Source organism: Heptranchias perlo, chromosome 39 (genome assembly GCF_035084215.1).
Source record: "Heptranchias perlo isolate sHepPer1 chromosome 39, sHepPer1.hap1, whole genome shotgun sequence".
In the NCBI taxonomy this organism is placed as follows: Eukaryota; Metazoa; Chordata; class Chondrichthyes; order Hexanchiformes; family Hexanchidae; genus Heptranchias; species Heptranchias perlo.
The window spans coordinates 13,355,993-13,378,646 of NC_090363.1; the positions used below are offsets into that span (position 1 = coordinate 13,355,993).

The 22,654-nt window shown below is 49.2% G+C and overlaps 1 protein-coding gene across 8 annotated transcripts in view; it reads left to right on the top strand.

Moving 5' to 3' along the window:
* Positions 1–22,654, top strand: part of LOC137305259 (retinoic acid receptor RXR-beta-A-like) — a 58,339-nt gene that overhangs the window by 14,419 nt on the left and 21,266 nt on the right. For 5 of the 8 annotated variants that reach the window (XM_067974113.1, XM_067974112.1, XM_067974110.1 and 2 more), the window contains 4 exons: positions 6,616–6,772; positions 9,607–9,786; positions 12,555–12,736; positions 18,974–19,051. In XM_067974113.1, coding sequence (XP_067830214.1) covers positions 6,616–6,772; positions 9,607–9,786; positions 12,555–12,736; positions 18,974–19,051 — 597 coding nt within the window. The remainder of the gene's footprint in view (positions 1–6,615; positions 6,773–9,606; positions 9,787–12,554; positions 12,737–18,973; positions 19,052–22,654) is intronic. The other 3 variants (XM_067974111.1, XM_067974115.1, XM_067974116.1) reach the window with 3 other exon arrangements.

Genomic DNA, 22,654 nt, shown 5'->3' on the forward strand with positions numbered 1-22,654 from the left:
TTTCACAGCCAATGAATTACTTCTAAAGTGCGTGTTCTGTAGACAAAAGCAGCTGTCAATATGCGCACAGCAAGGTCCCACGGGCTGAGCTAAACGGCCAGATAATCTATTTTGGTAGGCGTTGGTTACCGATAAATGACTGCCCCGGGGAGAACTCCCCTGCTGTTCTGTCAATAGTGGCCATGGGATCTGTACGTCCACCTGAGAGGGGCAGACAGGGCCTCAGGTTTAACGTCTCATCCTGACGATCCGGATTCTTTCCCCTCAGTCTGGTTCAGTAAAATCTGAGGTCGAGTACATTTTAAAGTTCATCACAACTTTAATAGCAGGGTTCTTAGTCTGCAGCATTGATTTGGACTCCTGATAGAGTCCCTCTATGCTGGCAGAGCAAGAACAAAAACATACAGAAATCCACACGTTTTTATACAAATCAATAGGGGTTGGAACATACTTAACGAGGGTCAACACCAATCATAAGCCGGGCATAGGTTGCCATGCGAGGTTACATTATTTCCGGCCAATCATAAATCGTCCATGTGCTGACCATGCTGCTGTTAGACATCAAAGGGGATACTTCCTCACCTTCCAACTTGGAATGTTCTTCCCTGTTCCTTCTGTTCCTTATCTCCCAACCTGGAATGTCTTTCAACTTTGGCTAAGCTCGTTACCTATATTGATCTGCCATAAACATGGAGACATTCAGACCAGTCCTTGAATCACATCAAAGACTCTACATTGCTAAGACCATGCAAACCTGCTGACTACGCAGGAGGCCAGGCCACCTGTACCAATCTCAGTTACTAACTAATTAACCCTTTCTAATCATTTTGCATTCTGCTTCTTTGCCACATAGGCATTTTAATATTTTACCGAAAACTGACCACGTAGGGATTCTCAATCCGAAAGACGGCACCTCAGACATTGCAGCACCTCCCTCCGTACTGCACCGGGAGTATCCAGCCTAGATTTTGTGCTCGGGTGTCTGGAGTGGGGACTTGAACCCACGACCTTCTGGCTCAGAGGGGAGAGTGTTACCCACTGAGCCAGTTTTGGTACGTGGAGAATGATGAAATGGAGGAGGGGGTCTTAATATGCCTTGTCCTGGTGACTCGACTTATTGAACAGAAAGGATCTGTCCCCCCAAACCTGAGGCTATTGTAACCAGCTTTATTGTGTTGTTTGAGTCCACATTGTGCATCTGCTGGAGGTGAACTGATAGAGTTTGCACCATGAGAGGAGGCCACCTGGGCTGTGCTGATGCCAGCTCTTCAACTGGCACTGCCTAAAGTAATCGTACATACCTGTCCTTGTAGACTCCTAGAACGTACAGCAGCTAGGCACGGCTGGGATGGTTACCCGGGGGCATGGTGCCTTTACAGGGCACAGGATATTGACGTCCTGGCATCACCACCCGTGACCTCTACCACCTACAAAGACAAGGACAAGGGCAGCAGGCACATGGGAACAACACCACCTGCACGTTCCCCTCCATGTCACCCACCATCCCGACTTGGAAATATATCGCCGTTCCTTCATCGTCGCTGGGTCAAAATCCTGGAACTCCCTTCCTAACAGCACTGTGGGACAACCTTCACCCCACGGACTGCAGTGGTTCAAGAAGGCGGCTCACCACCACCTTCTCAAGGGGCAATTAGGGATGGGCAATAAATGCTGGCCTCGCCAGCGACGCCCACATCCCGTGAACGAATAAAAAAATATATAGATGGAAGCATAAAATTACAGCGAGATATTAACAGATTAAGTGAATGGGCAAAACTGTGGCAAATGGATTTCAGTGTAGGCAAGTGTGAGGTCATCCACTTTGGAACTAAAAAGGATAGATCAGAGTACTTTCTAAATGGTGAAAAGCTCGAAATAGTGGAGGTCCAAAGAGACTTAGGGGTCCATGTACATAGATCATTAAAATGTAATGGACAGGTACAGAATATAATCAAAGACTAATGGAATGCTGGCCTTTGTATCTAGAGGACTAGAGTACAAGGGGTAGAAGTTATGCTACAGCTATACAAAGCCCTGGTTAGACCTCACCTGGAGTTCTGTGTTCAGTTCTGGGCACCGCACCTTCGGAAGGATGTATTGGCCTTTGGAGGGAGTGCAGCGTAGGTTTACTAGAATGATACCTGGACTCCAAGGGTTAAATTACGAGGAGCGATTACACAAACTAGGGTTGTATTCCCTGAAATTTAGAAGATTAAGGGGTGATTTGATCGAAGTTTTCAAGATATTAAGGGGAACTGGTAGGGTAGATTGAGAGAAACCATTTCTGCTGGTTGGGGAGTCTCGGACTAGGGGACATGGGCTAAAAATTAGAGCCAGGACTTTCAGGAGTGAAGTTAGGAAACACTTCTACACGCAAAGGGCGGTGGAAGTTTGGAACTCTCTTCTGCAAATGGCAGTTGATACTAGCTCAATTGTTCATTTTAAATCTGAGATTGATAGATTTTTGTTTAGCATAGGTATTAAGGGATATGGGGCTACGGTATATGGGGTTAGGTCACAGATCAGCTATGATCTCACTGAATGGCCGAACAGGCTCGAGGGGCTAAATGGCCTCTTCCTGTTCCTATGTTCCCAGCAAAAGAAATCTTAGGGTATAGTGTTTCTCAACCCCAGCTGATTCCTTCAGTTTGCGGAGGTCTGTACTCTTGAGTTTGAAAGCCTTTAGGGGATCTCTGCTTCATGAGAACTCTTTATCAACCTACCTTTACCACAGGCTAGATTGCCGCAGGACTGCTTTGGCTGGGATTCCGTGCCCCTGCAATGGGGCAACAAACGACCAATGCAGCAAGCTCTGTGTTAGTTCTTGGAACTGGCAGGCCAGCCGGTCTGGTGATTCCAGGAGCAAGCACCTTTGCAAGGCCACTGTAACCGAACCTTCTGCCCCAGTCATCTGACGCACACTCTACTCCCGCAGCACAGGAGTCGACCAGGGACTGGTGAATGTTTTGACCCAAGTAATCTCAGGGCGTGTGCGGCAGATGGGTGTGAAGTGTAGCCCGCTGACTCTGATAACCGGTGCCCATCTCGTTGGCATTCCCGGACCTGGCGGCACCCAGTTGGCACATCTGCTGACCGGTGTTGCTTTGAGTGGTCTGCTTGCTGTTCCAGTTGTCTCTGGGCCTTGCACACTGTGCACCTTCCACTGTGCAGAGCTGGAGTAAATCGTCTAGTCGTGAGCGACCGGTCCAAATATCGCCCAACAAGGAGAGCTGTGCGTTGTAGATTTGTTTTGCGTCCTTGCGTACAGAGTCTCGAAATGGAGTGGTGCCCGCAACGTTAGTGCATCTCCCCAAGGTGGGACCTGTGCTGTCAGGTGTACATCAATGTGAAAGCGGCAGCGTTACTGCAACCCTCAATATCCGCAAGATAACGTGGACAGATCAAGGAGAGGTCAAGCGAAGAACAATCTGTATTTATATACAGGGCCTGATCACGTATCTCAAAAATATCCCAAGCTGTCCAGAGGGATTGCATTGCACTGTTACTGTTAGCACCAGCTTGGCTCGGTTCGAAGGTTGTGGATCCAGTCCCCATTATGGACTTGAGCACGTAATACTTCAGCGCATTACTAAGGAGGTGCTGCATTGTTGGAGGCGCTTTTTTTTTTGGATGAAACATTAAACAAAGGTCTCGCCTGCCTGTTCAGGTGGATGTAAATATCTCGTGGCACTTTTTGAAGAGCAGTGTCCTTGTCAACAGTTCCTCCTTCCACCAAACGCAGATTATAGAATGGGGTTACAGTACTGAAGGATGCCATTCGACCCATCGAGCCCATGCCGGCTCTTTGTAAGAGCAATCCAGTTAGTCCCGTAGCCCTGCAAATTTTTTCTCTTCAAATATTTATCCAATTCCTTTTTGAAAGCCACGATTGCATCTGCTTCCACCACCCTTTCAGGCAGCGCATTCCAAATCATAACTACTCGCTGTGTTTAAAAAAAAAAAGTTTTTCCTCATGTCGCCTTTGGTTCTTTTGCCAATCACCTTAAACCTGTGTCCTCCGGTTCTCGACCCTTCCGCCAATGGGAAGTTTCTCTTTATTTACTTTACCTAAACCCCTCATTTATCTCATTGCTATTTGTGGGATCTTGCTGTGCGCAAAATGGCGTCCGTGTTTGCCTATATAATTGTAACGTCAATAGGTGTCAGCCGTGGCTCAGTGGGTAGCACTCTCGCCTCTGAGACAGAAGGTGGTGGGATCAAGTCCCACTTCAGAGACTTGAACTCAAAATCCAGGCTGACGCTCCCAGTGCAGTGCTGAGGGAGGTGCTGCACTGTCGGAGGTGCCATCTTTCAGATGAGGCTTTAAACTGGGGCACCCGACTGCCCCCTCGGGTGGATGTAAAAGACCCCATGACACTATTTTGAAGAAGAGCAGGGGAATTCTCACCGGTGTCCTGGGCCGATATTTATCCCTCAACCAACATCACTTAAAAACAGATGGTCTGGTCGTTAGCACGTTTGTGTTTGTGGGATCTTGCTGTGCACAAATTGGCTGCTGCGTTTCCTAACATTACAACAGTGACTACACTTCAAAAGTACTCCATTGGCTGCAAAGTGCTTTGGGGCGTCTTGAAGTCGTAAAAGGCACTGTAGAAATGCAAGCTTGTCTGTCCTTTGCGTGAGTGAATGTGGCAGCCGTTTTGCACGCTGCAAGGTCCCACAAACCGCAGTTCAATGAAGGGTCAGGTGACTTGTTTCTGGGGGCATTGGTTTGGGGAGGAAAAGTTGGCCAACGCATTGAGAGAGCTTCTCGCACTTCTTAACGATAGTACCACGTGATCTTTAACATCCGCTTGACTAGACAGCCAGGGCCTCAGTCCAACAGAGAATGTTGTAGATGCGATAAGTGACTGCTTCTGAGCAGGAGGGTGGATGTCTGAGTCGGTGTTGCTGACCTGAAGGTGGTGAACAGCTTGTTTTATGTCCAAAGCCAAAAATAACACTGCAGGTGTGCAGTGTCTCAAAGGCACATCAGTAAAAGCTAAAATACACAGCAGCATTTGAAAGAGGGCAAGATCGATGAGTGTTCAGGTGGGGATTACTCACCAGTGCTGAAGGTAAGATTACTGGTAGTGCCCTTTCACCCGTTCCCTATCCAAAGGCCGTCCGTTTCCAGATGTTGCTAGACCTGCGTGCTTCCAGCGTTTGCACTTATTTTAGTTCAGGTTTTCGGTTTAATTTTTTCATTTTGCCCAGACCCGTAGCCCAGAGAAGGCCAACTTTCAAAAACGTGGCTGGGGTCATCAGTATCTGGTGGACGCCTGCCTCGTGCAGGGGTGTATGGGACACGCGCGAGGTGGGGGCTGACTGAACTCCCCAGACCCCCCCTTCCCCACAGCCCCCCACCTTTTTGTGTGTTTTTTTTTTAAGAAACCCCCTCCCGCAAAGAAATCAAGGACTGAAACTGGCCACTCGGCCCATCGAGCTGGGACCCAACTCGCTCGGCCCAGTGTCTGGAATTCCCTTAGTGTCTCTGATTCCACCACCTCGCCCGGCAGGTTATTGCAATCACTTAGCACCCTTGGAGTAAATTGGCCTGAAAACCAGTGATGTTGTCAGGGTGCCCGGGCTGCTATTGGGACAGGCGGAGGCGGAAATTGGGGGCTGGGTGGAGCCTGGTTAGGCCTGACGTCTATCCTGTCAGTCGTGCCCTGGGGACGTCTACTCCCCCTTTCCAGTTTACTCGAACAAAAAAAGGTGGGACTGTGGGGAAGGAGGGGCTGGGGGGGGTTGTTGAGGAGTTCAGTCAGCACCCCCCCCCACATTTACCGTACACCCCAGCGCGAGGCAGGCGTCCAGTACTCGAAGCCGGTGGTCGTGTGGCCCACCAGATACCGACGGGCCGGTTCGCCACCAGTGGAGCGATCGGCCGCCGTGAGGCCGTCGGCCATCTTGGAACGGGGCCCCATCCCTGCGGAATTGTTGGCCGCTCTGCCGGCAAACGCTGAGTTTCTAGTCTTCAGTTCTGCCCCGCCCCTCAAAGCGGGCGCCTGGCTGGTGCCCGCTGTCTGTCGGCAAATTGCCCGGCCCCGGGAATCTGTAAATGAGCGGGGGAATCGGAATCTCCGCCGTTTTTAGTGTGCCCGTGCGGTTTTTTTTTTTCGCTGTTTCAAATTTGCCTTTTCGCTACTTCAAATCGATCTCTTGTTCAGCCGGCCTGACTGACTTTAAAGTTTCATCTCTGCCGTTTAACATTTCGGAAAACAGTTAACACTAAGAGAATTAACCTGCTGGCAAGTTATGTAACGCAGACAAGTGGACAGGAATCTAATGGAGTCAGGGATTTCCCTCTTTTCCCCCCCCATCCCTACCCCTAGTCCCGTTTGAAAACCGAGGTCCGAGGGAATTTCACTGTCTATTTGTTACGTCCACCAGTTTGTCAAGCAGATTGTAGTTTTAAATCCACGCTGTTACTCGTTCAGGTGCTGGTCGACACTACTCCTTCGTGTGGTTTCCATAATGTGACCTATTATTGATGTTAGCCAAACGCTCTCCTCCACCAAATAGAATCAGGCTTACGTGGAGTTTTATGCCACTCTCAACGAATAAAAAAAAACCATTGGCTATTTTTAAATTTTTCTTCTGTCTTTTCAGATCAACTCCACGGTGAACATGTCGGGTCTGCACGCTGTCAGCAGCTCCGATGACGTGCAGCCCTCGCTGGGGATGAACCAAGCTCTTTCTTACCCAGCTGGCTCTGCCACGTCGTCCTTGAGACGAGTCTGCGCCATTTGTGGAGACAGATCTTCAGGTAAAGTGTGTGTGGGGGGTCACATCGTTTATATCGAGGATAATGGGCACCCGGGAGTGAGCTACAGGCTGGAATCTAATCGAGGGGTTCAGGTGGTTTATATATAGAATAATGGATACCTGGGAGTGAGTTACAGACTGGAATCTAATCGAGGGGTTCAGGTGGTTTATATATAGAATAATGGATACCTGGGAGTGAGTTACAGACTGGAATCTAATCGAGGGGTTCAGGTGGTTTATATATAGAATAATGGATACCTGGGAGTGAGTTACAGACTGGAATCTAATCGAGGGGTTCAGATGGTTTATATATAGAATAATGGATACCTGGGAGTGAGTTACAGGCTGGAATCTAATCGAGGGGTTCAGATGGTTTATATATAGAATAATGGATACCCGGGAGTGAGTTACAGGCTGGAATCTAATCGAGGGGTTCAGGTGGTTTATATATAGAATAATGGATACCTGGGAGTGAGTTACAGACTGGAATCTAATCGAGGGGTTCAGATGGTTTATATATAGAATAATGGATACCTGGGAGTGAGTTACAGGCTGGAATCTAATCGAGGGGTTCAGATGGTTTATATATAGAATAATGGATACCTGGGAGTGAGTTACAGGCTGGAATCTAATCGAGGGGTTCAGGTGGTTTATATATAGAATAATGGATACCTGGGAGTGAGTTACAGGCTGGAATCTAATCGAGGGGTTCAGATGGTTTATATATAGAATAATGGATACCCGGGAGTGAGTTACAGGCTGGAATCTAATCGAGGGGTTCAGATTGTTTTTTATATAGAATAATGGATACCCGGGAGTGAGTTACAGGCTGGAATCTAATCGAGGGGTTCAGGTGGTTTATATATAGAATAATGGATACCTGGGAGTGAGTTACAGGCTGGAATCTAATCGAGGGGTTCAGATGGTTTATATATAGAATAATGGATACCTGGGAGTGAGTTACAGGCTGGAATCTAATCGAGGGGTTCAGATGGTTTATATATAGAATAATGGATACCTGGGAGTGAGTTACAGGCTGGAATCTAATCGAGGGGTTCAGATGGTTTATATATAGAATAATGGATACCTGGGAGTGAGTTACAGGCTGGAATCTAATCGAGGGGTTCAGGTGGTTTATATATAGAATAATGGATACCTGGGAGTGAGTTACAGGCTGGAATCTAATCGAGGGGTTCAGATGGTTTATATATAGAATAATGGATACCCGGGAGTGAGTTACAGGCTGGAATCTAATCGAGGGGTTCAGATGGTTTATATATAGAATAATGGATACCTGGGAGTGAGTTACAGGCTGGAATGTAATCGAGGGGTTCAGATGGTTTATATATAGAATAATGGATACCTGGGAGTGAGTTACAGGCTGGAATCTAATCGAGGGGTTCTGGTGGTTTATATATAGAATAATGGATACCCGGGAGTGAGCTACAGACTGGAATCTAATCGAGGGGTTCAGATGGTTGGATTTCTACACTGACAGATACTGAGCACCAAGTACTGAGGTGAATGGCACCACCTAGTTTCATAAAGATACTTTTGATTCCGGTCTTTGCTGAATTGGCTGATCTCAGCATGAGAGACAGTTGGGACAGTACATTTAGTCCTTGTGTCCATGTCCTTGCACAGGGAAAAATCGGCTTGGGTTCCTGCTCCTGTTGGCTATGTCGCAACCCCCAGAGTGTGTTTGTGGACCTCGGGTGAGGATCGGGTCGGCTCTCGGCTGTGATGCACCCTGTAGTTGAAAAGCCTGGGAATATCCTATGGGCTTACATGAAGACTGGGTATCTGGGTGTGATACCAGAGTTCACCTGCACTCAGTGCGAGACTCTTCAGGAGAAGGGAAGGGGAGAGAATTGGCAGAAAAACTAGGGGACAGTCGTAATGAAAGTGCTATGCTGTCCCGTGACTTTGTACGTTAATTATTTGATCTATTGTGCGATTGTTTGGAATGTAATTGAGGCGAGTTGGAATTTCTGTTGGATTATTAGCAAGACTGTCACGTTTCTAGATCTTTCGACCACTTTTTCGCCGAAAAGATTTGTGAGGGGGAAGAAAGGTTACTTTCAGTGTGGTATTTTAGAGCATTGTGTAGTCATACAAGTTGACAAAAAGGCACGGAGACAAGTGGTTAAAATGCTGGTGAGCTAACTTTAGTGTTGTTTCCCGATAGACTGCAAATAATCAATTTATCAACCAGTCCTGGCGATCAATGAACAACTCACACCCATTGCATTGGAAAGTCTCTGGTCTCCGGTGTTTGGCCTGGAATCTGACAGACCTTTGCTTCACTTTCAGCTGTGAACAGAGGGAGAAACGAATGGCAGACCGGCAGGCAGTCAGTCAGCTGCAGCCAAGGCTGCGAGACGGTTAGAATGCAGGACAGCGTTTAGCCATTAGCTCAAACAAGGCAACCTGCTGATTTGAGGAAGCGTGGCGTGTTCGTTATTTTTGTATTACGGCAAAAGACAAGTTGTACAGATTGAACGGAGCAAATCTGATAACGAGGTTGTGTATGCCCACTCGCTGTGAAATAAAGCAGCTTAATAGTTTGTATCTGGCCTCGTCTCACCAGCGTTTGCTCGATCTAGCTTCAAAGAGATTGAAGGAACAATCGTGCAATATCCGGTTCAGATCACGAGGGGATACGACTGTTAAGACCCTTGGGTTATGCTATCATTTAGATATTGGGGAGCTCTTAAACGTAAGACACACGGACCATATACAGGAGTTATTAGTGCCACTGAATCCTAGCGAATAATGTGCAGTGCGCCTCGTAACCCACAAGAGAGGCTAACCCGACTTACCTGTCGTGTGCAGGTAAACACTACGGGGTTTACAGCTGCGAGGGCTGTAAGGGCTTCTTCAAACGCACCGTGCGCAAGGACCTCACCTACACCTGCCGCGACAGCAAGGACTGCATCGTGGACAAGCGGCAGCGGAACCGGTGCCAGTACTGCCGCTACCAGAAGTGTCTGGCCTCGGGCATGAAGCGTGAAGGTAGGCCGATCTCGAGAGAAAGACAGGGTGTGGGGAATGTTCCAGGGGGGATATGTTATTTTGTTACCTCTCCTGTGCCACTCCCACCCCTGCCCCTTAAGGCGCCGACCGTGTAGATTTGCTGTTCCGCGGCTCCGCACGCTCGAGTGTCCGTTCGTCACGAGTGAGCCCGATCGAGCAGGGGGGTCCCGATCCCATCCTCGCCCGATGCCCTCACTCACGCCCGTTCCTAACCCAGGGCACTGAGGGCCAGCTGCAGGTGTTCTCCGCCCCCCCCCCCCCGGCGGAGATCCGTAAGACGCAGCACGGACCAGGGATAGAACCATAGAAAAGATACAACACAGAATGGGGGCCGTTCGGCCCATCGTGTCTGCGCCGGCTCGAAGAACAACCAGGTGCCCGTTCTAATCCCACCTTCCAGCACCCGGTCCGTAGCCCTGCAGCTTACAGCACTTTAGGTGCAGGTCCCCAGGTACTTTTTAAAAAGAGTTGAGGGTCCCTGCCTTTACCACCAATTCGGGCAGAGAATTCCATACACCCACCACCCTCTGGGTAAAAAAGTTTCTCCTCATGTCCCCTCTAATCCTTCCGCCAATCAGCTTAAATCTATGTCCTCTAGTTCTTGAACTCTCCGCTAGAGGGAACAGGTACTTCCTGTCTACTCTATCTGGGCCCCTCATAATTTTGTACACCTCAATCAAGTCTCCCCTCAGCCTCCTCTGGTCCAAGGAAAACAACCCCAGCCTATCCAATCTCTCCTTGTAGCTGCAATTTTCAAGCCCTGACAACATTCTTGTAAATCTTCTCTGCACTCTCTCCAGAGCAATTACGTCCTTCCTGTAATGTGGTGACCAGAACTGTGCACAATACTCCAGTTGTGGCCTTACCAGCGTTTATACAGTTCCATCATTACATCCCTGCTTTTGTATTCTATACCTCGGCTAATAACGGAGAGCATTCCGTATGTCTTCTTTACAACCTTATCTACCTGTACTGCCACCTTCAGGGACCTGTGCACATGCACTCCAAGGTCTCTCACTTCCTCTACCTCTCTCAATATGTTCCCGTTTACTGCGTATTCCCTTTTACTGTTTGCCCTCCCTAAGTGCATTACCTCACACTTCGCCGGGTTGAACTCCATTTGCCACTTTTCCGCCCATTCCACCAACCCATTGATATCTTCTTGGAGTCTACAGCTATCCTCTTCACTATCAACTACACGGCCAATTTTTGTGGCGTCTGCAAATTTGCCAATCATGCCCCTTACATTCAAGTCTAAATCATTAATATATACCACAAACAGCAAGGGACCCAACACTGAGCCCTGTGGCACACCACTGGAAACGGATTTCCATTCGCCAAGACATCCATCGACTTTTACCCTTTGTTTCCTGTCACTGAGACAATTTTGGATCCAATTTGCCACATTTCCCTGTATCCCATGGGCTTTTACCTTTCTGACCAGTCTGCCATGTGGGACCTTGTCAAATGCCTTACTAAAATCCACGTAGACAACATCCACTGCACTACCCTCATCAATCCTCCTTATCACTTCCTCAAGAGAATTCAATCAGATTTGTAAGGCATGACCTTCCCTGAACAAATCCATGCTGACTATCCCTGATTAAACCATGCCTTTCCAAGTGACAGTCTATCCTATCTCTCAGTATTGATTCTAATAGTTTGCCCACCACCGAGGTAAGACTGATAGTCAGGGATCCTCTGAAGGAAAGGAACTTGCATTTATATAGTGCCTTTCACGTCCTCGGGATGTCCCAAAGAGCTTTACAACCAATGAAGAACTTTTGAAGTGTAGTCACTGTTATAATGTAGGAAACGCAGCAGCCAATTTGCGCACAGCAAGATCCCACAAACAGCAATGTTATAATGACCATATAATTTTTTTTTTAGCGATGTTGGTTGAGGGATAAATATTGTCCCAGGACACCAGGGATAATTCCCCTGCAATTCTTTGAGCGGGCAGACTGGGCCTCAGTTTAACGTCTTATCCGAAAGACGGCACCTCTGACAATGCAGCACTCCGTCAGTACCACGTTAGGAGTGTCGGCCTCGATTTTGTGCTCGAGCCTCTGGAGTGGGACTTGAACCCACGACCTTCTGACTCAGAGGCGAGAGTGCTGCCCACTGAGCCGCGGCTGACTGGTCCTGTGGTGGCTCAGCTTTTGCACTGGGTAGGGTCCTGTACCCTTGAGGACGTTGCGGGAACTAGAGTCGGTTATGTTGACTCACTTGGGTCACGGAGCCTTTGAGATATCAGGACACCGGCCGACTGATCTGTCCCGTCCTGTGCTGTATAAAGGTGTCTCCCCATAGCTGACACATCAGTTCTCTCCTTCAGTGGCACTGTAGGGATTCCTGCTCTTCATTTATTTCTGTTGTGGCTTAATCTACGTTGTTTTCCCTGTAGTTTAAAGGTAATTCTAACTAGGTAAGCTTGTGAACGTGTTTTTTTTTAATGAAAATTTATTTACCCCTGTTCTCATGCAGGCACGGACCCTCTGCTGGGGTACAGTTCCACAGACACTGGGTGCCCTCTGGTACATGGCTGTTGTTCATGTTCGAGCACCTTGTGTCGCCACAGCCGAGCTTGATTTTGTCTGCCCCCAATAGCCACGCTCTTGCACTTTCCCCTCCCTCCCTCTCCCTCTCCCTCCCTCCCCCTTTCTCCCTCCCCTCCCCTCCCCATTGCCCCAGTATGTACATGTTGCCCTAACTCATTCGCTGTGTATTCCTGTCCGATTCGATAGCTCTGCTCCTTTCCCCAGCCGTCCAGGAGGAGAGACAGAGGAGCAGAGAGAGGGGCGAAGAGGTGGAGTCCACCAGCGGGGTCAACGACGAGATGCCGGTGGAGAAGATTCTCGAAGCCGAGGTGGCGGTGGAGCAGAAGACGGAGCTGCAGGCCGACGGGGCGGCCAGTGACGTGACCTCGGTAAGAGTGAGGGCGGAGGTGAAGACCCAGGAGCAGGGCTCCACTGTAATGCTGATTGTATTGCCCGGGCGTGTCTTCAGTGCAATGTGTCCTCTGGGCTGTAATTCTGCTCACTTCAGCCCTTAAAAAGAACGGGCGGTTTTACCAGACGGGCTCCTGGGGACCTGAGGCTGACACTCCCAATGCGGTACTGACGGAGTGCTGCATTGTCAGAGGTGCCGTCTTTCGGATACGACATTAAACTGAGGCCCAGTTTGCCCCCTCGGAGAATTGCAGGGGAATTATCCCTGGTGTCCTGGGCTCAGGGTAGTGCCTTTACCTGATACACCACAAGTGGTTCAATTGGGAGGCGACTTGTGCCCCCACCCCCCCCTGCTCCCTCGTACTTAATGGTGTGTTTGTTGCCTACCCAACTCCTGGTCTCTCAACCGTGTGACTCAGAGCGATTGCTGGACTTTCTGTAGAGAACCTATTTTGAAGGGAGGCACTTTTCAGGAGGATTGGAGCGGGAAGTAAAGGAGGTGAGCGGAGACCGGTGGTCAGAGAGATACCTTTTCGAGGAGTGTTCTCGGGGAGGGGGCAGAGGCAGCCAGAGAAAGAAGGTTTTGGAGGAAGGGCGTGAGGGCGCTGGGGTGTGGCGGCTTGCGTCTCCGCGCTGATCGGGGGGAGCTGGAGCAGGTTGCAGACTTTAGTGCGAGGCTGTGCAGTGGTTTGAATTGGAGGATGAGGATTTTGACCGCAGTGTGCTTGAAGTGGGGGGGTGAGGGCGAGAGAGAGGGGGGAAGTGGGGAGAACAGAATCTCACAGCTGTGTGTGCGCGTGCGTGCGCCCCATCTCGACCGAACCATCTCCCCAGGCTGCCGACACTTCCCTCAGCTGAGGCTCCAGCGAGCGGACAGGGCCTGGACTTGAACCTGCCAGCTGATTCCCTCGTCTATCTGGAGGGGGGATTTGCCTGTTCCATTAAACCAGCAGGTCAGCCCATAGGAACAAACCAGTACCCGGCACATAGCGCTGCTTAAATGGCCACCGTGTGGGGAGGTCCTTATCTTGGGTTGGTCTTTGAAGGGGCACAAGTCTGGACCAGCTACATGGATGGAGCAGGTTGGGGGGTAGCCTGGGAAAGTTTATTTCTACATGTGAAGGGTACTGTAAGCTTGGTTTCCCCACCCTGCTCCCAGTAGGTGCTGACTCGGTGCTGTGGCACATGGTTCTGTGGGCACCAGCTGCCCTCTGGCCCCTTTGCCCAAATGGCCACTCCTCATCCGTGGGTATTCAACCATGGCGGGGGGGGGGGGGTAGGTGCCTGAGTCTGATGCTGTGCCTGTCCTCCTGAGGGAACGGATCGGGCTTGGCTTGTGATGACGTCCTCGCACCTTTATTGTCCAGGGGTCACCAGATAGTGATCGGGGCAAAAACCCCTGGGGATTCTTCCCCCACCCCCCCCCCCCTCTCTCGCTCGAGCCAATTAAAGAGCCCCATCTTGCCTCTTTGGGTAAGAGAGCAGCTAACCCCGCAGACAGTGGGGATTATTCCTGGGAGCTTCCTGTTCTATAGGAATTGCTAGACACGGGTCGGTCTGGTTGGGCGTCCACCATCCTGGTAGTCACATGATACAATGATAATGGATTTGTTGACTAATCATTGCAATCAATCCCTGTCGATTAGTCTACAACAGACCCAGACATGAGGCGAGGAAATCACCCAGTGGTGGAGAGCTTTGGGAACCATAGGTCCACTCACTACTACATCCCCCGTTTACCATCAGGGGCGGGCCACCCAGAATGAACTCCAAGTCGTCCTCTGCACGTCTTGCTCTTCTCCCCAGGTACCACTGATGGCAGCTGCGCTGAAAAGGCCTGCCTGCCCCTCGGATATCAGCCCACGCTGCTCGATGCTCTCCTTACTCTCTCTCTCTATTAGAGCTTTTCCCCAGCAGCTCATTTGGTAACGGCAGCTTGTAACTTGGGCCACAGAGACCAGGGAGGCCCCAGACTGCTGACCTCGGCTGGGCAAAGCCCAACAAACGAGCCTTAGTCTCAAACCCCAAAGAGCGCCCTCTGCTATTTTATTATTCGTTCTCGGGGTGTGGGCGTGGCTGGCATTTATTGCCCATCTCTGGTTCCCCTTGAGAAGGTGGTGGTGAGCCGCTGCAGTCCGTGTGGTGAAGGTTCTCCCACAGTGCTGTTAGGTGGGAAGTTCCAGGATTCTGACCCGGCGGCGATGAAGGAGCGGCCGATTGTATGTCCAAGTCGGGATGGGGTGTGACCGGTGAGAGGAACGTTTGTGACGTTTGTCCAATTCCCACCCCGCGGCCTCAGAGCGAGATTGCCAATCAGAGACAATTTTGTGCGGTGGGCTCGCTACGAGCCGGGTTGGAACTGACGGAACTGCTCCAATCCTTCCAGGAAGCTGTGTCCCAGAGGGAGAAGAGCCACGCCTGATCAAGGACCCAGTCCCCCGGTTAGCACTTTCATTTCGACCGGATTGCTTTACAGGAGGCAATGCCAGAGAATGGTGGGTTTGCTTCCACAAGGGGTGAAAGTGAACTCTCGCTGTTTGGCTGGGAGGATATGAACTCATCTTGTGCTTTCTCCTGTCGGTGTTGACTGTAGTTGTGTGTTGGTCTCGGTCTGCCCAGGTCATTTATGCTGGTGTCTAAAATCATGCATCCAGTACTGTCTGGAATGGCAGGGGTGGGGGCAGGGAATGGCGGGCTGGTGATGCCAACTGCTGCCTTAATGTGGGTACACGTTACAGGATATAGTTACTGGTCCTTTGTTTTTAATAAAGCGTGTTGATGCATGGTTACAGCCAATGATTGCAGCTCCCTCACCGCCATGAAATGTATACAGAGCCCCTCTCCAATCGAAAAAGCATTGCTGCAGCACCGATATGACAGTGAGATCACCTTTAAGTGCAGACTTTGGGGTTGGTTGAAGAGAGGGTTGCACTAGTGAGATGGTTATGGTACTTCGGGGTTGAACGTGGAAAAGAAATACAGAAGATCTGAAAATAAAAACTTAACCCCTTTTAGGAAAAAAGCCCAAAAGTGGGATTTTCTGTTTGCAATTTTTCTCTGCTGCTGGCAGTGTAATAAATGGCCTTAGGTTTATTGTAAATCGGGTCTGTTTTGTGTGACCAGAAATCCTTGAATAACGTCTGCGTCATCAGTGCTGCCCATGTCTCATTGCTCTAACTTTTCCTGGTCACCCGGCCATAGAGAAAGTTACAATTCGATACAGCGCCAAGCCCCTGTCAGTCAAAGTGGTCAGTCAGGTGGGGGAGGGAAAGCAATGGGATTCGGGGGAGGTGGGAGAGGGAGAGTAATGGGATTCGGGGGAGGTGGGAGAGGGAGAGTAATGGGATTCGGGGGAGGTGGGAGAGGGAGAGTAATGGGGTTCGGGGGAGGTGGGAGAGGGAGAGTAATGGGATTCGGGGGTGGTGGGAGAGGGAGAGTAATGGGGTTCGGGGGAGGTGGGAGCGGGAGAGTAATGGGATTCGGGGGTGGTGGGAGAGGGAGAGTAATGGGATTCGGGGGAGGTGGGAGAGGGAGAGTAATGGGGTTCGGGGGTGGTGGGAGAGGGAGAGTAATGGGATTCGGGGGAGGTGGGAGAGGGAGAGTAATGGGGTTCGGGGGAGGTGGGAGAGGGAGAGTAATGGGGTTCGGGGGAGGTGGGAGAGGGAGAGTAATGGGATTCGGGGAAGGTGGGAGAGGGAGAGTAATGGGATTCGGGGGAGGTGGGAGGGAGAGTAATGGGATTCGGGGGAGGTGGGAGAGGGAGAGTAATGGGATTCGGGGGAGGTGGGAGAGGTGGGAGAGGGAGAGTAATGGGATTCGGGGGAGGTGGGAGAGGGAGAGTAATGGGATTCGGGGGAGGTGGGAGAGGGAGAGTAATGGGATTCGGGGGAGGTGGGAGAGGGAGAGTAATGGGATTCGGGGGAGGTGGGAGAGGGAGAGTAATGGGATTCGGGGGAGGTGGGAGAGGGAGAGTAATGGGATTTGGGGGAGGTGGGAGAGGGAGAGTAATGGGATTTGGGGGAGGAAAATGTGGGATTGTTTAGAATCGGGAATTGTGCCAAAGAACGGGAAGGTGGCATTTGTGACACCCCTGTTCAAGAAAGGAGGACAGTCTTTCCTGGGTTATGAATAAACTCCTGGAATCCATGATATGGGATGAAATTAGTGATTTAGTTGGAAAGGCGAGGGTTGATCGGGGCTTAATGTGTTGGACTAATTTAATTGAAGTTTTTGAAGAAATCTTTGAGAATACAGGTGGTGGGTGTCTGAATGGATTTTCAGAAGGCGTTTGATATTGTGCCACATAAAGTCATGAAAATAAAGGCAGGAGGTATTAAAAGGAACGTAACAGGACGGCTCGAGAGGGGACAGAACGTGAAGCAAAGTGATGGCTGAGTGTATACTGGGCTGGCGTAATATGGGTAGTGGTATATTTTGGAGGGGAAAAGAACATCAATAGAAAGTTACCATCGGAACGGTGAGATCCTTAACCAAGTGGAGGATGAGAGAGATATAAGGGTGTAGATACTTGAACCTTTAAAGGTGGGAGTGTTGGTATTAAAAACTTTAAAATGGCGAGTGGGTTTACAGAAAGGGGGTGTTGGATATAAAAGCAAGTTCGTGATGTTGAACTCGCACAAGACGTTGATTGGGCCACATTTGGAATACTGCTTAAAACTTCTGGGCAGCCCGTTATATAAAAAGAAAGATCTTTCATTAAAATGTCACCTTCTGCCCTCAGGACATCTTGGCCAGTGCGTAACATTTGGAGCCCAGACGTTTATTAGGTAGGCAAGTGTGTGTCAGTCAGGCTGCACGCAACTAGACCCCACTGGCACTGAGATGGTATTGCCATTGGTTGAGGGAGGAACATTGGCCAGGACTCCGGGGCAAACTCCCAGCCCCTGTTCTTGTGGTGCCATTGGGATCTCTCATATATCCACAGACCCCTGGCGCAGTTCGATAATCGCTACTGATCCAAGGCTACGTACACACACACACACACACACACACACACACACACACACACGACGCCAACGCACCTAGACCTGGCTGGGATTTGAACCCAGTTCTTTCTGACCCCTGTGCCTCAGTACCGCCCTGAACAGAACAGATACCCACCGAGGAATAACGGTGGTAAACTTGCCATGTGGTTCGATTTCAGCTGAGCTGCACTGTATGTACTGTTAGCGTTGAAGGCAGGAGTGTTGCACTGAAATGTGTGTTTATCGTAATATTTACCCCATCTAACTGTCTATATATCTGTCATAGGCTCCCAGGCGTCACTGTCCGTTCCAACGCTGAACTCCCAGCAAGGGTCAGATTGTGGTTCTGAGCCCAGGACGGCTCGTTGCACCTATCTCCTGCCCACAATGGATTTCGCAGGACTGACCCCTCGCCCCCTCCCCCCACGCTCGGCCTGCCCCCTCCCCAGACACGCTCGGACTGCCCCTGCCTCCACCCACCCGAACAGGCTCAGACTGCCCAGAACCAACCCCCCCCCCCAGACTCACCCACCCATCCCGCCCGGACTGCTCCCTTCGCACCCCTTTGGGATTTCCTTTAATCCCGATCTTTGACTGGAAACTCACCCCCCCCACCCAGGATATTGCCTTGCGAGTGACTGGGATGGTCCTGGCACCCACCCCAAGGCTGCCCCCTCCCCCAGCTGGTGGCTTATTTCCCTGCTGTTCCAAAGGTTCTCCCTCTGCTGGCTGTGTGGTGCCTCGGATTGCACCCACCCCCCAAACCAGCGGTTGGTCTGCCTGGCACAAGAGGGTTCTCCCCTAGCTAGCTGCCCGCTGTCAGTTCCCAGATCGTTCACTGAGCAGAGTATCCTTCAGTAGAAAAGCTTGCCCAAATTCGGGAGCGGATAGGGCAGAATTCATCAAAGCAGCTTTTAGTAAAAGCACGTCTCTGATCAGCTGAGTGGACGAAGGGGATTTGACTTTGAAGGGAGAGCCTCTGATCTGGATCACCCGCCTTCTCTCTTTCCCCCGCCCCCAACTAAGGCAGTTCCGCAGGAAGGCGAGCTGGCTTTTGACTGTTGAGACCGCATCAAAGGAGCATTTGCTGCCCCTCTCCCGGGAGCGTGCGCCCTGACCCCCTCTTCCGGAGTCCGTTGCGCGAGGGTGCCGGCTGTTCCTGACTTTTTTTTTAACCTGTGTTTCATCCCGTTTCCGTTCTGCTCCTAACTTCCGTCTCTCTGCCATCAGATCGATGCCATTTCTCAAGTACTCGCTGACGCCGAGCCCCAAGCCACAGTCATTCGTCGTGTGATAACAGCCAAAAAAGTAACTCCCTTTCTTTCATGGTTTTTTTTCTAAAAACAGTAATTGAGGTGGGGTGGGTCGGGGGCGGAAGAGAGAGGGAGAAGGGGGCGCTCAGATCCTCGATATTTGCATTGCAAGATAGGGTTGTCTATTTGGAGATCTACGTGCAACGGGTCAGAGAGTTAATTGTCCGACAGTTAATTGTCAGGATCCCCTCCCACCCCATGACGCACCAGAGATTGGGGCACGTCCCAGCTCCATACTGCACCCATCCTCCTTCTCCCCCTCCCAGCAGCTGGTAAAAATTGGGGCACGCCCCAGCTCCATACTGCACCCATCCTCCTCCTCCCCCTCCCAGCAGCTGGTAAAAATTCCCTTTTTAAGTTTTTAAGAAAAAAACACGGACCCCTTTACATTTCTCCACATTTAATAGAATTGCGTATTTTGTTAGCCGGCTGCTAATCGCAAAGCAGAGTGGGCGTTGTCTCATACTCATGGACGATATCGAGGGCCTTCGTACCAGACAGTCTGCGGCAGGGAACTTGATGTAATACACTGTGTGTGTGTGTGTGTGTGTGTGTGTGTGTGTGTGTAGCATATTATTATAATTCTTAGTTGTACACACTGGTTAAAACTGGCATTCCAGTGCACAACGTGCAATTGCTAGTCACCCCACTAGTTGGCACTTTAAAGAGACTTCCAATGTTAATCTGAACCGTGGTCTGTTTTCAGCTGTTGCTGTGTTAACTCTTGCCCGCAAATTACTCCAAATGCTTTCTGGAGAAAATTCTGACCGCCAATTTTTCGTAGCTGAAATTTCTAACCTCCGAAATATGGTTTTAAACAAAATACAATTCAAGAAATTAACACATTTCACCGTAACAATTACATTTATCAATTGAATTGCCGTTTGTGTATTTTAGTACTTTGATTGGAATTTTAAATTGCAGACCTCAGCCTCTTCCAAAAGCCTGGTCTTGTTATTTTTTATTCGTTCATGGGATGTGGGCGTCACTGGCAAGGCCAGCATTTATTGCCCATCCCTAATTGAGGTGGTGGTGAGCCGCCTTCTTGAACCGCTGCAGTCCGTGTGGTGACGATTCTCCCACAGTGCTGTTAGGTGGGGAGTTCGAGGATTTTGACCCAGCGACGATGAAGGAACGGCGATATATTTCCAAGTCGGGATGGTGTGTGACTTGGAGGGGAATGTGCAGGTGGTGTTGTTCCCATGTGCCTGCTGCTCTTGACCTTCTAGGTGGTAGAGGTCACGGGTTTGGGAGGTGCTGTCGAAGAAGCCTTGGCAAGTTGCTGCAGTGCATCCTGTGGATGGCACACACTGCAGCCACAGTGCGCCGGTGGTGAAGGGAGTGAATGTTTAGGGTGGTGGATGTGGTGCCAGTCAAGTGGGCTACTTTGTCCTGGATGGTGTCGAGCTTCTTGAGTGTTGTTGGAGCTGCACTCATCGAGGCAAGTGGAGAGTATTCCATCACACTCCTGACTTGTGCCTTGTAGATGGTGGAAATGCTTTGGGGAGTCAGGAGGTGAGTTGCAGAATAGCCAACCTCTGACCTGCCCTTGTAGTATTTATGTAGCCGGTCCAGTTAAATTTCTGGTCAATGGTGACCCCCCAGGATGTCGATGGTGGGGGATTCGGCGATGGTAATGCCGTTGAATGTCATGGGGAGGTGGTTAGACTCTCTTTTGTTGGAGATGGTCATTGCCTGGCACTCGTCTGGCGCCAATGTTACTTGCTGCTTGCTTGTTATTTGTGCCCATGGCTGTAATTCTGTTAGCTTGAATGGCTTAGCTTGTGCATTGTACTCTCTCTGGATGCTTCAGTATTTAGTCAGCTGAACTGCGTATTTTTCTTTGGCTTCCAGTGGTTTCTATTCAGTTTTAAAAAAAATATTAGCAGAATAGTTTGAGAGTAAATTTCAAGAGCTTTCTTCGGATAAAGTTTATATGGAATGCTTTTCGAAAACAGATGTTTGTTTATTTTTTTTTAAAATGCCAAACGTGGTGGGCATGACTTTAGAAGAAGAGATCAAAAAATATGTAAGCACATTTAAGATAGAAAGGGGGAAGATAATTGATAAACTAATCAAACGTAGAGAGGATAAAACCTCTGGTCCAGATGGATTGCACTAAAAGAAGAATCCTTACTCAAAGATGTAATAGAAAAACATCTAGAAATATAATAATGAATAGTCAGCATGGATTTCAAAAGGGAAGGTCGTGCTTGACCAACCTTATTGAATTCTTTGAAGAAGTAACAGAAAGGGTAGACAAGGGCAATGTAGTAGATGTAATATATTTAGATTTTCAAAAGGCCTTTGATAAGGTAGCACATAGTAAACTCGTGACTAAGGTCAGAGAATGTGGAATCGGTACAAGTAGCAGAATGGATAGCAAGCTGGCTACAAAACAGAAAACAGAGAGTAGGGGATATGGGTAGTTACTCAGACGAGCAAAAGGTGGGGAGTGGTGTTTCAAAATTTGCGGACAACACCAAATTGGGAGGTGTAGTTAATACTGAGAAGGAATGCAGGAAGACATTAATAAACTTGCAGAATGGGCGTGTAATTGGCAAATTAATTTCAATATAGATAAGTGTGAGGTGGTGCATTTTGGTAGGAGGAATAAGGAGGTCACATACTGCTTGGATAATAAGAGTCTAAATGGGGTAAAGGAGCAAAGGAATCTGAGGGTACAGATTCACAAATCATTAAAAGTAGCGACGAAGGTTAGTAAGACCATAAAAAAGCGAATCCAGCACGGTTTTATTTCTAGAGGGATAGAATTAAAAAGCAGAGAAGTTATATTAAACTTGTACAGAACCTTGGTTAGTCCACACTTGGAGAAGTGTGAATAGTTTCTGGTTTCCATATTATAAAAAGGATATAGAAGGACTGGAGAAGGTGTAAAAAATAAAGATTTACAAGGATGATACCAGAAATGAGAGGTTCTGACTATCAAGAAAGATTGATTAGGCTGGGGCTCTTTTCTCTAGAAAAGAGAAGACCGAGGGGTGACCTGATAGAGGTCTTTAAGATTATGAAAGGGTTTGATAGGGTAGACGTAGAGAAGATGTTCCAACTTGCAGGGGAGACCAGAACTAGAGGCCATAAATATAAGAGTCACTAATAAATCCAATAGGGAATTCAGGAGAAACTTCTTCACTCAGAGAGTGGTGAGAATGTGGAACTCGCTGCCACAAGGAGTAGTTGAGGCAAATCGCATAGATGCATTTAAGGGAAAGGAATGGAAGAATATGCTGATAGGGTGAGATGAAGTAGGGAGGGAGGAGGCTCGTGTGGAGCATAAACACCGGCATGGACCAGTTGGGCGGAATGGCCTGTTTCTGAGCTGTACGTTCTTTGTAATCACCTGTTGCAGCTTTTGTCTTGTGCTGTATAAACTTTAGAAAGTGTAATAAGCTGAGAGAGAGAGAGAGAGAGACTGTCTTTCCTTGTCATCATTTTAGTTCTGTTTTCAAAAAAAAAAGCAAGTTGAATTTTGAGCAAACAGAAATCACCTATTTTGTTAACAGAAATTCTAAATATTCTGATTACAACCAGCAGTGAAGCAGGCAAGAAACAGAGAAAAATGCAGACAGATAGTCTT